This window comes from Balaenoptera ricei, chromosome 9 (genome assembly GCF_028023285.1).
Source record: "Balaenoptera ricei isolate mBalRic1 chromosome 9, mBalRic1.hap2, whole genome shotgun sequence".
NCBI lineage: Eukaryota > Metazoa > Chordata > Mammalia > Artiodactyla > Balaenopteridae > Balaenoptera > Balaenoptera ricei.
In genome coordinates, this window is record NC_082647.1 from 90,984,691 (window position 1) to 90,996,726 (window position 12,036).

General features: G+C 40.6%; 1 protein-coding gene across 2 annotated transcripts in view; it reads left to right on the plus strand.

Annotated features, from left to right (window-relative positions):
• The window catches only part of LOC132371582 (cullin-1-like), a 55,582-nt gene extending 51,206 nt beyond the window's left edge, over window positions 1–4,376 (plus strand). For both annotated transcript variants that reach the window (XM_059932869.1, XM_059932870.1), the window contains one exon: window positions 1,462–4,376. In XM_059932869.1, coding sequence (XP_059788852.1) covers window positions 1,635–3,962 — 2,328 coding nt within the window. In that variant the 5' untranslated portion in view covers window positions 1,462–1,634 and the 3' untranslated portion in view covers window positions 3,963–4,376. The remainder of the gene's footprint in view (window positions 1–1,461) is intronic.
• The last annotated feature ends 7,660 nt before the right edge of the window (window positions 4,377–12,036 follow it).

The following is a 12,036-nucleotide window of genomic DNA, read 5'->3' on the forward strand; positions in this document are numbered from 1 at the left end:
AATCAATTGAACACTGTATTGTATGCATTAATGCAGGATGTGGGCAACTAGTCCTTAAAACTAGTTTGATGTACTGGTTTTTCTCCATTTAACTTTTCCTCTAGCTGCTGCTTTAAAATTTTCAATGGATTGCATTCCTGTGCTCACCTACTCTCTGGTTTATGGTTGGATCTGGTCCAAAAAGGCACTGGCAGGGTATGAGAGGAAGGAAGGAGTCCAGAGAGTTTATTCCCTTGACCCCTTCCATTCTGAGATACTGTTTGATAATGCCTGCACTTTTTTTATGGTCTAGCTTCTGTCAGGGAGATTTATTCCCATGGCTATATCGTCTATCAAGTTCTAACAACACAATGGAACTTCTAGTTTCAAGATGGACTGAACATGCATGCCAAAATTTCTGGCTCCTATTCAAAACTGACATTCTGGTTTATGTTTAATACAGATACTGTAGAAAGTTTATAAAAGTAAATAAGTATTAATATATAACTATATTAAGAGGGGGAGATGGGATAAAATGTTCTGATATCAGTGAAGCAATGAACAAAGGCCGCCACTACTCCTAGACTTAAACCAATGACATCACCAAGAAGGTGACTGCAAGGAAAGGCTGTGGTGTCAACAGGTGGTCATAATTGAGGACATAGAATCAAAACTGACTAAGAATCATCAGGCATCTGAGAAATGCTGGAAAAGGAGGCAACAAATTCATGAATCAAAGAATATATACCCAATAACTTAGAGATAATATAAAAATATCAAAAGGAGTTGGAATACATATAGTTACTATTCACACAGAGATAAATAAAATACACCCATGACACAAAAGTAAATAGCTATAAAATAAAAATGTACACTTGTGGAAAAAGAAGTTAGAGATCATAGAAATGGCAGCTTGTTTGGAATTAGTAAAAAGGAAACTCATAATAGTCAGGTTAAATAACAAACTGAACCTAGCTAAAGAACGAAATAGTTCGTATACATGAAACGTGCATCTTTCCCCCCAGGAACAATTGCTCAGTATTTGCTCATTCAAGGTTCCCAGAGACTTTATAGACTGTAACTACCAAGAATAACAAGAGTTGGGCGGGTGGGCAGGGAGGAGGAGGAGGCGGGAGCCGTGTTGCACGCAACTCCAGGCGGGGCAGCCTCTGAGGCTGAGGGACACCGCAAGACCTTGGTGGGACGGAGATTTAACTGGGGCCAGGCCCAACGACCAGGTAGAGACGTCGCCGGAGCCATTTAGGCACCCGGGAAATGTGGTGCACGTGTATTTTTTGGGTTGGCCAAAAAGTTCGTTCGGGTTTTTCCATAACATGCTACGGGAATATATAATGCAAATAATGCAGTGGATTACCTTATGAAGACAAAAGACAATAGAAGCAGTGAGCCTGCTTCTGAGCAAGATGTTTCTGCTCACTCAGTTCAGTGCTGGAATCACTTTGGTGTTTGCTTTACTTGCAGGTCCCTTTCCAGGTTTGCCTGCAATGAGATTTCACTCTCTACATTTAAAGGACATCCTTTCTGAGCTGCTGTGAATAAATTTGGAATGATATTTTAAATTTTCATCTAATGGAGAATTAGCTGTACCTTGAATAAGGATTGCTGCACTGGACAACTTCAGAATATCACTCACAATGTCATCCAACAGGAGCCAGAATCCCCATGGACTGAAGCAGATTGGCCTTGACCAGATCTGGGACGACCTCAGAGCTGGAATCCAGCAAGTGTATACCAGACAAAGTATGGTGAAATCCAGATACATGGAACTCTACACTCATGTTTATAACTACTGCACGAGCGTTCACCAGTCAAACCAAGCTCAAGAGGCTGGTGTCCCTCCTTCTAAATCAAAAAAGGGGGAGATGCTGGGGGAAGTTCAGTTAGTTGGCTTGGAATTGTACAAACAGCTTAAAGAATTTTTGAAGAATTACTTGACAAATCTTCTTAAGGACAGAGAAGATTTGATAGACGAGAGTGTACTGAAGTTCTACACTCAACAGTGGGAAGATTACCGGTTTTCAAGTAAAGTGCTGAATGGGATTTGTGCCTACCTCAATAGATATTGGGTTCTCTGTGAATATTACGGAGGACGAAAAGGAATCTACGAAATCTATTCTCTTGCACTGGTGACTTGGAGAGATTGTCTTTTCAGGCCATTGAATAAACAGGTAACAAATGCTGTTTTAAAACTGATTGAAAAGGAAAGAAATGGTGAAAGCATCAATACAAGACTGATGAGTGGAGTTGTACAATCTTACGTGGAACTGGGGCTGAATGAAGACGATGCCTTTGCGATGGGCCCTGTGCTAAAGGTGTACAAAGAATCCTTTGAGTCTCAGTTTTTGGCTGACACAGAGAGATTTTATACCAGAGAGAGTACCAAATTCTTGCAGCAGAACCCAGTTACTGAATATATGAAAAAGGCAAAGACTCGTCTGCTGGAGGAGCAGCAGAGAGTCCAGTACCTTCATGAGAGCACCCAAGAAGAGCTAGCCAGGAAGTGCAAGCAGGTGCTCATTGAGAAACACTTGGAGACCTTCCACAGGGAATTTCAGAATTTATTGGAGGCCGACAAAAGTGAAGATTTGGGTCGCATGTATAATCTTGTATCTAGAATCCAGGATGGCCTGGGAGAATTGAAGAAACTCCTGGAGACACACGTTCATAATCAGTGTATTGCGGCCATTGAAAAGTGTGGAGAAGCTGCTTTAAATGACCCCAAAATGTATATACAGACAGTGTTGGATGTTCATAAAAAATACAACGCCCTGGTGATGTTGGCATTCAACAACAATGCTGGCTTCGTGGCTGCGCTGGACAAGGCTTGCGGTCGCTTCATAAACAACAGTGCAGTTACCAAAATGGCTCAGTCGTCCAGTAAATCTTCCGAGTTGCTGGCTGGCTACTGTGACTCCTTGTTGAAGAAGAGGTCCAAGAACCCAGAAGAAGCAGAACTAGAAGACACGCTCAACCAAGTGATAGCGGTCTTCAAGTATATAGAGGACAAGGACGTGTTTCAGAAGTTCTACGCAAAGATGCTGGCCAAAAGGCTTGTTCATCAGAACAGTGCGAGCGATGATGCGGAAGCAAGCATGATCTCTAAGTTAAAGCGAGCTTGCGGGTTTGAGTACACCTCTAAACTTCAGCGGATGTTTCAAGACATTGGTGCAAGCCAATACTTGAATGAGCAGTTCAAAAAGCACCCGACAAATGCAGAGCCGCTGGGCTTGGATTTCAGTATTCAAGTTCTGAGCTCCGGATCATGGCCTTTTCAGCAGTCCGGTACGTTTGCCTTGCCTTCGGAGCTGGAACGGAGTTACCAGCGCTTCACAGCGTTTTACGCCAGCCGTCACAGTGGCAGAAAGTTGACGTGGTTATATCAACTGTCTGAAGGAGAATTAGTAACAAACTGCTTCAAAAACAGATACACCTTGCGGGCATCTACATTCCAGATGGCCATCCTGCTCCAGTACAACACGGGAGACGCTTACGCCGTGCAGCAGCTGATGGACAGCACCCAGATCAAAACGGACATTTTTGCACAAGTCCTACAGATTTTATTGAAGTTGAAGTTACTGGTCTTGGAAGACGAAAATACACATGTTGATGAGATGGAATTGAGGCAAGATACCTTAATAAAATTATATCTCGGTTATAAAAACAAGAAGTTAAGGGTTAACATCAATGTGCCCATGAAAATGGAACAGAAGCAGGAACAAGAAACCACACACAGAAACATCGAGGAAGATCGCAAACTACTGATCCAGGCGGCTCTCGTGAGAATTATGAAAATGAGGAAGGTTCTAAAACACCAGCAGTTACTTGGAGAAGTACTGACTCAGCTCTCCTCAATATTCAAGCCTCGGGTCCCAGTAATTAAGAAATGCATTGACATTCTGATCGAGAAAGAATATTTGGAGCGAGCGGATGGTGAACAGGACACCTACAGTTACTTGGCGTAAGCCTTCTGGAAGGGTCTGACCGCGGGCGCAGCCCCTCGTCGCGTGGGAAGGATGGAGACGAGTTCACCGCGGCAGCCACGCCCCCCGCACCTCCTGCTCGGCCCCCAGGCTCCCACGGAGGGCTCGGGGCGATCACAACTGCTCAGGATCGCCACACTTCACGTCTGTAAATACGGACACCGATGCCATTTAACCTAATTTAAGACCAGAGGGGATGGAACCTTCCATGCTGAGGGCTGCATGCTTCTGCATCCGAATCAACCCACCGGCCACGCGAATAACAGCTGCCGGCTGGGCGGCCCCTCGGAGGCCAGCAACACCTAGAGAGCAGTTCTGAACGGACCCACGTGTAATCTGCTATGAAAAACCATTTGTATAGTATGTTTCATTTTTTAATGTGTGAAAATAAAGAAAATTAAAGGAAAAAAAAAGAATAACAAGAGTTGACTCTAGAAAGTATCAAAGTGACGTTCGGAAGCATGGAGAATAAATCCAGAATTTCAAATCTTTATTTCAATGTAATTCCAGAAAAAAGTAATAGAGAAGATAAAAGAAAGCCAATATTTGAAGAAATAATGGGAAATAATACCTCAGAATTATGGAAATATATGATTCCACATATTACAAAAGTCCACTTAAGGCAAAGCAATATCATAACAAATTAAAAAAGCAAGAAACAAATAAAACTTCACACCTGAACGCATTGCAAAGCAGCTTCCACATGTTAAGGATAAAGCCAAACTGCAAAAGCCATCAGAGGGGAAAAAACAATGTAATAAAGTGTAAAAGTCAATTTTCATGAGCTATTTTATCAGGTTCATTAGATACATGACATCAAGAGAGCAATATTTCCAAATTACTGAGGGAGAGTTCTGCTTCTGCAATTGCTCACTAATGGTTTCAGACCAACCTTCCAAACAAGGAAAACTTAAAAATATAGACAAAATTCAAAATGAAAAAAAAAAAAAAGTATCTGTTTGAAAATTGCACTAAAGGGTTAATCAGCAGGCTTGGAGTGTTCAAAACTTTCACATTCCAAAGAAAGGATTGGCCCTCAACTAGTTCCTGAGTGATAAATCTTTAGAATATCCTGTCTGTTAAGAGTGTATTTGATACATGAGGCCTTGGAGCATGCCAGATATAGTTCATGCTATAAAGTGACTTATGGTGGAGAACTTGGACCTCACTGTATCAGTTTGACCTCTGGAGTTGCTGGAAACTGAGTAACTAAGGTCAGCCACTTGGGCAGTCAGCCATGCCTACCTGACTGACCCTTAATAGAAACCTTGACACCAAGGCTTATGTGAGATTCGCTGTTTGGCAATACTTCATACACCTTGTCACATATGTTGCTGGGAAATTAAATGCTGTTCAAGGATTCTAGGAAGGAGAACAGCTGGAAGCATGTTCCTAATCTCTCCTTGACCCTGCCCTTTGCACCTTTTGCCTTGACTGAGTTTAATCTGTATCCTTTTGGTGTGATAAACCGTAACTATGAGTATAACAGCTTTTCTGAGTTCTCTGAGTCTTTCTAGCAAATCATCAAACATGAGGGTGGTCTTGTGGACCCTCAACACAGACGGCATCAGGCAGTTTCAAGGTAGTAAAGACAAACAGAATAGAAAATTCTGAAGACGATCAAGCATAAGTGGGAATTTGATATCTTTGCAGGTTGTATGACAAATTAGCGGTTGGAGTGACCAACTAATTAATATTGGCTCTGGTTCTCCACAGAAATATATTTAAATAGAATGTACATATGTTATTACTTACCTCAAACACAAACACAAATTCCAGATGGAGAACAGACCTAAATAAAAACAGAAACATGAATTTTTAATAAAGAAAACTGTCTCTATGATATTGAGGTAGGGAAGCCTTTTAATTAAACATTTTTCCAAGGTAAAATTAGTCAAAAAAAATGATTGCCAAATGTTGTGGCTATCTCAAAGTACTAATAATCATTTGACGAAAGACAGCATCAACAAAATTAACAGGTGGAGAAAAACTGTAAGAAATAGTTATGTATAAATATAAATAAAATATTATAAATATATAAAATACATATTACAAAATAAAGGACTAGTATGTAGCATAAAGAATACAAGTCAACGAGAAAGACGCAAACAACTAAGTGGGACACTGGAAAAAGACAGATAGTTTTTCAAAAAATGAAAAAATTGGCTTAAAAATATATTAAAAAGTATCCAAACACTAATAATTAAACAAATGTGATTTGAAAGAACAGAAATATATCATATTTCACTCATCAAATTAGGAAAAAATTAAAAATGGTTTAAAGGTTGATTAAGTTTTGGGAAACAAACTCTCAGAGTTCTGATGTTTATACTGGGTTAGCCAGTTTTCAGGGCAATTTGAGAGTGTCTTTTAAAATATGAAAGGTGCATGCTCTGTAACTTAGTATTTCTGTTTCTAGGTACCTCCTTTAGCGACCTACTCATGCATGTCAAAGTAAACACTTATAGGTTGCTCTGCCTTAATATAACTTTTTTATTGGCCTTCAAGGACATCACACTCTATTGTTTTTTCTCCTTTGTCACTATTCACTCTTAACTCTTCACTGTTGTTTTCTCTCTTTCCTGACCCTGTAAGGTTGGAGTAGCCCCAGGCTCAGCCCCTGCTGCTACTCTCTTCTTCAGCTACGTTCACCTTCTTAATTATCACAGGTGGCTCACGGCTTTAAACAGCATCTATAGGCTGATAACGCCAAGATATCTATCTCCAGATCAGATCACTCTCCTAAACTAGACTCATATATCCAGTGTCCTAATCACTCACTACTGTATCATTAGACAAAAATCTTCTGTGCTTCCTCAAATTCCCTTGGCCACCTCTTTATTTACAGAGACGCTTTCTTCCTTGTGGGCTACACTGCTGCTGCCTTTGCCAGTGCCCTTGCCAAGTTTCCTCAACTGGCTGGAGGTCAAGGTGAAGTCCTAGACCTTCACGCCTCTCATGTCCCACAAACCAATCCCCGTCCACTTGCAAACCTCAATGAAAAAAATGGGGTATGGGATTTGTCTTCCTTATTGACCACCAAGGAGCTGACCAATAACATCCAGTAAAGCAGGGCGTTGTATCCTCTTGACTAATGGGAATCGAGAGATGGGAGGAAACTGAGTAGGTGAATTCTGTCTGCTCTCTCTTCTAAACTATTCTGAGGTGTAGTTTCTTGGGGCTACTAAATTCAGACTGGGAGGAGATGAGAGAAATCGCTGCCCTTAAAAAGTGAAAGGCGCCTGTGAGTGAGTCAAAGCAGACCTGTAGTCGGTCACGCATTTGTGGCTTCTTCCCCATCTCCTGCCCACACTCATCACTTCCTCCTCCAAATTCCTAAACTGAGTCTAGATTTCTTTTTCTCATGTATCCCCATGGCATCTAGCATCTTGTTGAACACACATTAAAAACTCTCTAAAATAAATGTCTTTTTAAAGAGAAAGACAATGAAGATGGGAGATGGAATATGTGAAAGAGAAAGAAGGAAAGAAAAGAAGAAAAAAAAAATTCAGACCATCACATCTGCTATTCTCTCTCTACACAGTTGTGAAGAGCTATCATTTTGCTTTTTCTCTAAGTAACAAAATCCCAATAATTTATGCAGTTAAGAGAAAAATCTATGTTCTTCTGGCAAAGGATCTCAAACCTATATTAAACTTTAGACTTATCAAAGTAAAAGCAATTAGCTTCTTGGCAGGTATGGAAACATTAATTGTGCATCTTAAGTATCCTTCTAACCTCTCTTTCCTCCCGTTTGGAATTTGCCCAATTTATAACTGACAGGTTACGCTTCATAAATATTGCTATCTTTGGGCCACTTTTCTGTACAAGGACTTAAATTTGCCCCCAAGAGTTTTTAGTATCAGGTCTATAGTCTTATTCCAGGATTTATGATCTACTCTTTAACCATACCTTAACAATACTCTAACTTTGCTGCCAAAGAATCTTATGTTTTACAACTGCCCTAAACAATATCCATTTTGGTCAGAGAGTTTTAACTCTCTTCTTTTATGTCTACAGACTCAGGGTAATGCTGCTTTCTCTGTGCAGAATGTTTTTTTTCCTTCCTACCTCTAAATATGCTACCATTATAAAAACTTTCCCTTCTCAGTGACTATAGGCCCTTTCAGTCATGGGATAAATAAAGAAAATGAAGAGATAAGTCTGGCTTCCAGAATTCGATAATTTAATTGATCTCATGACGACTGTCACCATCAAGAGATGTTGCAACGCAGTTGGTACTATGACCCAGCTATAGCTTAAACACACCCTTATAAGGCATAAAGACAACTTGTTTTATTGCCATCACAGGTGAGCCCTCTGTATTTGCCTCTATAATGTCTCATCTATTACAAATGAGTCAGCACTAGTCATTGAAAACATTTATCCATAGATAGTTTTTATATGCCAGGTGATCTTAAGACACTGACAATTCATTGGTGATCATCCCTGCCCTTTTAGAACTTCTATCTTAATGAAGAGAATTAATACATAAATGAGATAGTTTCAAGTTTATAAGTGCTATCAAAAAATAGGATGATCTGACAGTAAATTGGACAAATGAGAGACAACTATAGATTGAGTCATCAGGGCAGATTTTCTGATATTGTGCAATGTGAGCTGAGGCCTGATAAAGAGACACAGATTTCAGGATCCCGGGAAAGAGGATTCCAGATAGTGGGACCAACAAGAACAGTACTCCTGAGGTTGAAAAGATATTGGTATATTGGGGTAATAAGAGGGTACTGTGTGGTTGCAGCATAGTGAGGAAGGGAGAAAATGGCACAAGTTCGAAGGAGGCAGGGACCAAGCATCCAGACCTTGTAGACCAAAGTATGGAATTTGCATTTTTTTTTTAAATAAATTTATTTATTTATTTATTTTTGGCTGCACTGGGTCTTCTTTGCTGTGCGCAGGCTTTCTCTAGCTGCGGCAAGCAGGGACCATTCTTCATTGGGGTGCACAGGTTTCTCATTGCGGTGGCTTTTCTTGTTGCGGAGCATGGGCTCTAGGCGCACGGGCTTGAGTAGTTGTGGCACGCAGCCTCAGCAGTTGTGGCGCACGGGCTTAGTTGCTCCGTGGCATGTGGGATCTTCCCGGACCAGGGCTTGAACCCATGTCCCCTGCTTTGGCAGGTGGATTCTTAACCACTGCGCCACAGGGAAGTCCTGGAATTTGCATTTTATTGAAAGTAAAATGAGAGGCCACTAGAGGATTTTAGCAAAGGGTTGACATCCAATATTCATGTCAAGATTACTCTGTTCCCTCCATGGAGAAGGGGGAAGGCAGCATATCAGTTCTCCCATTGCTCCTATTTCAGAGGTAGGTTCTGGAAGAACATTATGAGTTTTGGAATAAAGTGGCTTTTAATATCTGCTAATGATCACCAAGAAGTTTCTAGGTAGACCCTTGTTCTGTTGACATCTTAGCACCAAAGGTGTTGGCTGCAGAGTATCCCACATTCAACATCGGTAATCAAATGACTACCAAATATTCCAAAGTTATATATGCAAGGAGACAGCGGAGGGAAAAATCTTGTAGGATAAGAGGAAGTTCCATTACAACTGGGTAGACCAGTTTATTTGACAAGGAAATAACAAGGCTGAAACAATGCCTAAATTACAAATGCATTAACCAGGGCAATTTTGTCTTTATGTGGAGAACACAGCATAGCTTCCCCAAGTCTGATGTACTCCCTTTCAACTACTTTCAGCAACTAGGCATAATTCATTTTATTGGGCTTCGCTTTATTGGGCGGTTTTTGCAGATAATATGCTGTTAACAAATTGAAGGTTTGTGGCAACCCTGTATCAAGCAAGTCTATCGGCACCATTTTTCCAAAAGCACTTGCTCACTTTGTGTGTCTGTGTCACATTTTGGTAGTTCTTAGAATATTTCAAACTTTTTCACTATTATTATATTTGTTACGGTGATCTGTGATTAGTGATCTTTGATGTTATTGTTGCAAAAAGATTGGGCTTCCCTGGTGGGGCAGTGGTTAAGAATCTGCCTGCCAATACAGGGCACACGGGTTCAAGCCCTGGTCTGGGAAGATCCCACATGCTGCGGAGCAACTAAGCCCGCGAGCCACAACTACTGAGCCTGTGCGTCACAACTACTGAAGCCCACACACCTAGAGCCCGTGCTCCGCAACATAGAGTAGCCCCCGCTCGCCGCAGCTAGAGAAAGCCTGCGCGCAGCAATGAAGACCCAACGCTGCCAAAAATTAATTAATTAATTAATTAATTAATTTAAAAAAAGATTATGACTGAAGGCTCAGATAATGATCAGCACTTTTTAGCAATGAAGTATTTTTTAATTAAGGTATGTACATTGTTTTATAGACATAATGCTATTGCACACTTAATAGACTACACTATAGTGTAAACATAACTTTTAAATGCATTGGGAAAAAAAAAATTCGTGTGACTCACTGTATTGCAATATTTGCTTTATTGTGGTGGTCTGGAACCGAATCTACAGTATCTCCGAGGCATGCCTGTATATATAGATCCCCTTTGTTCTTCAAGATTAAAGTCAGGTCTCACTTCCTATATGAAGGTTTCTCTTGTGTTTACGAAGATTATCATAGAGTGCAATATTGTACTATTAAAATGTGTGTAATAATTATTTTTATCTCACCACTAAATTAGAATTTCATTTAGAATAAGGTCTAAAAGATTAATAGGCAACCGAGGTGGAATTTGGTAAATATTTGATTGATTCATTTGATATGAGCTAGCTGGACATACAATCTTAAACAAGTTTGACTCACATTTAACAAAATATGAAAATATTCCAGTTTTATGTCATTTATGTGCTGAATGTGTACTCCTGCTGAAAACTACAGCTATTGCAGTAGCCCAGGAAGCAAAACAGAGAATTTGGACAATTTATTTTTGGACAATATTTGTCCTTAGAAAGTAGTGCTAACAAAAGCAGATAGTATTCAATAACAGAAGTGAGCCAGGTTGCATTCAATCTGTTCAAACCTGTTGAACATAATCCTAGTAGGTAATAAGTGGGAAATACTGACTTGCTGTATCTGGCAAGATATTGAGCACAAGGAAGGAGAAAGTTCTGATTAGAAAAATATATCAGAGATATGTGAGTCCAAAAGCGAATGGGAGCAGGGGTAAATTAGGAAGAGCTGGGAAAAGTATGTTCTCTACCATCAACGGTTATTAAACTCAGCTCAGTGGGATGTAGGTGGCCTCAAATGACCATCCCGCTGGAGCTCATGGTAGATATTTAATGCTGTTTTTTTCTTGTTGTTGCCTAGCATTTAAGTTTCTACTTCCTATTAGCACCTTATCTCCCTGTTGGCAAAGCCCTCATTTGTGCAGCTTTGATGTAAGATAGTGCCAGCCCATAGATACCAAAGGGGGTGTTGTTTCTCACTCCATTCCAGCGTAGCCGGAAGATAGCACATGATTTAGGACTGGCCGTTTTGGCGTTAAGTGGCAGTCTGGACCAGCCTCTTATTGCCGCATAAACCTTGTCCTACTTCCATTAACTAGCTTTCTAGAGCTCCCTTGGTCTTTGCCCATTTCCCAAATCAAATCCTCCAGGCTGTCATGAATTTTTAGAGCCTCCAACGCCCCTCTAATAAAATTTCTTTTTTTGCTTAGAATAGCCAGAATTTGGTTCTAACACTCAAAAGCCAGAAATGTGATTACCACTGACCCAGGAAATATTTAATCTTTTTTCCCTGGTGTCCAAACTCCCGCCAAGCTAACTCTGCTCAGTCCTGTTAACCACTTCAGTGAAAGTCTCTGCTGGCTTCCCAAGGTGCACGGTTCCCCCAACCATAGCCCCAAGCCCCAAGATGCCTTACGCTTTTCTTCCAATTCAGAACCTCCCCTCCGGATACAAAAATTATTAAGAGAAGTTGGAAGCCAAAGCTAGAGCAGCTATTCTTAAACTTAGTATTCTTAGACTCTGATACTCTGTATATGAAAAGTGGGGTCTCAGAGACCACACTTACCAAAAAGTAAAGCATGGGAGAAGCCCGGGAATTTGCAATTATTTTACAAGTTAAACAGAGTCCTGTTAA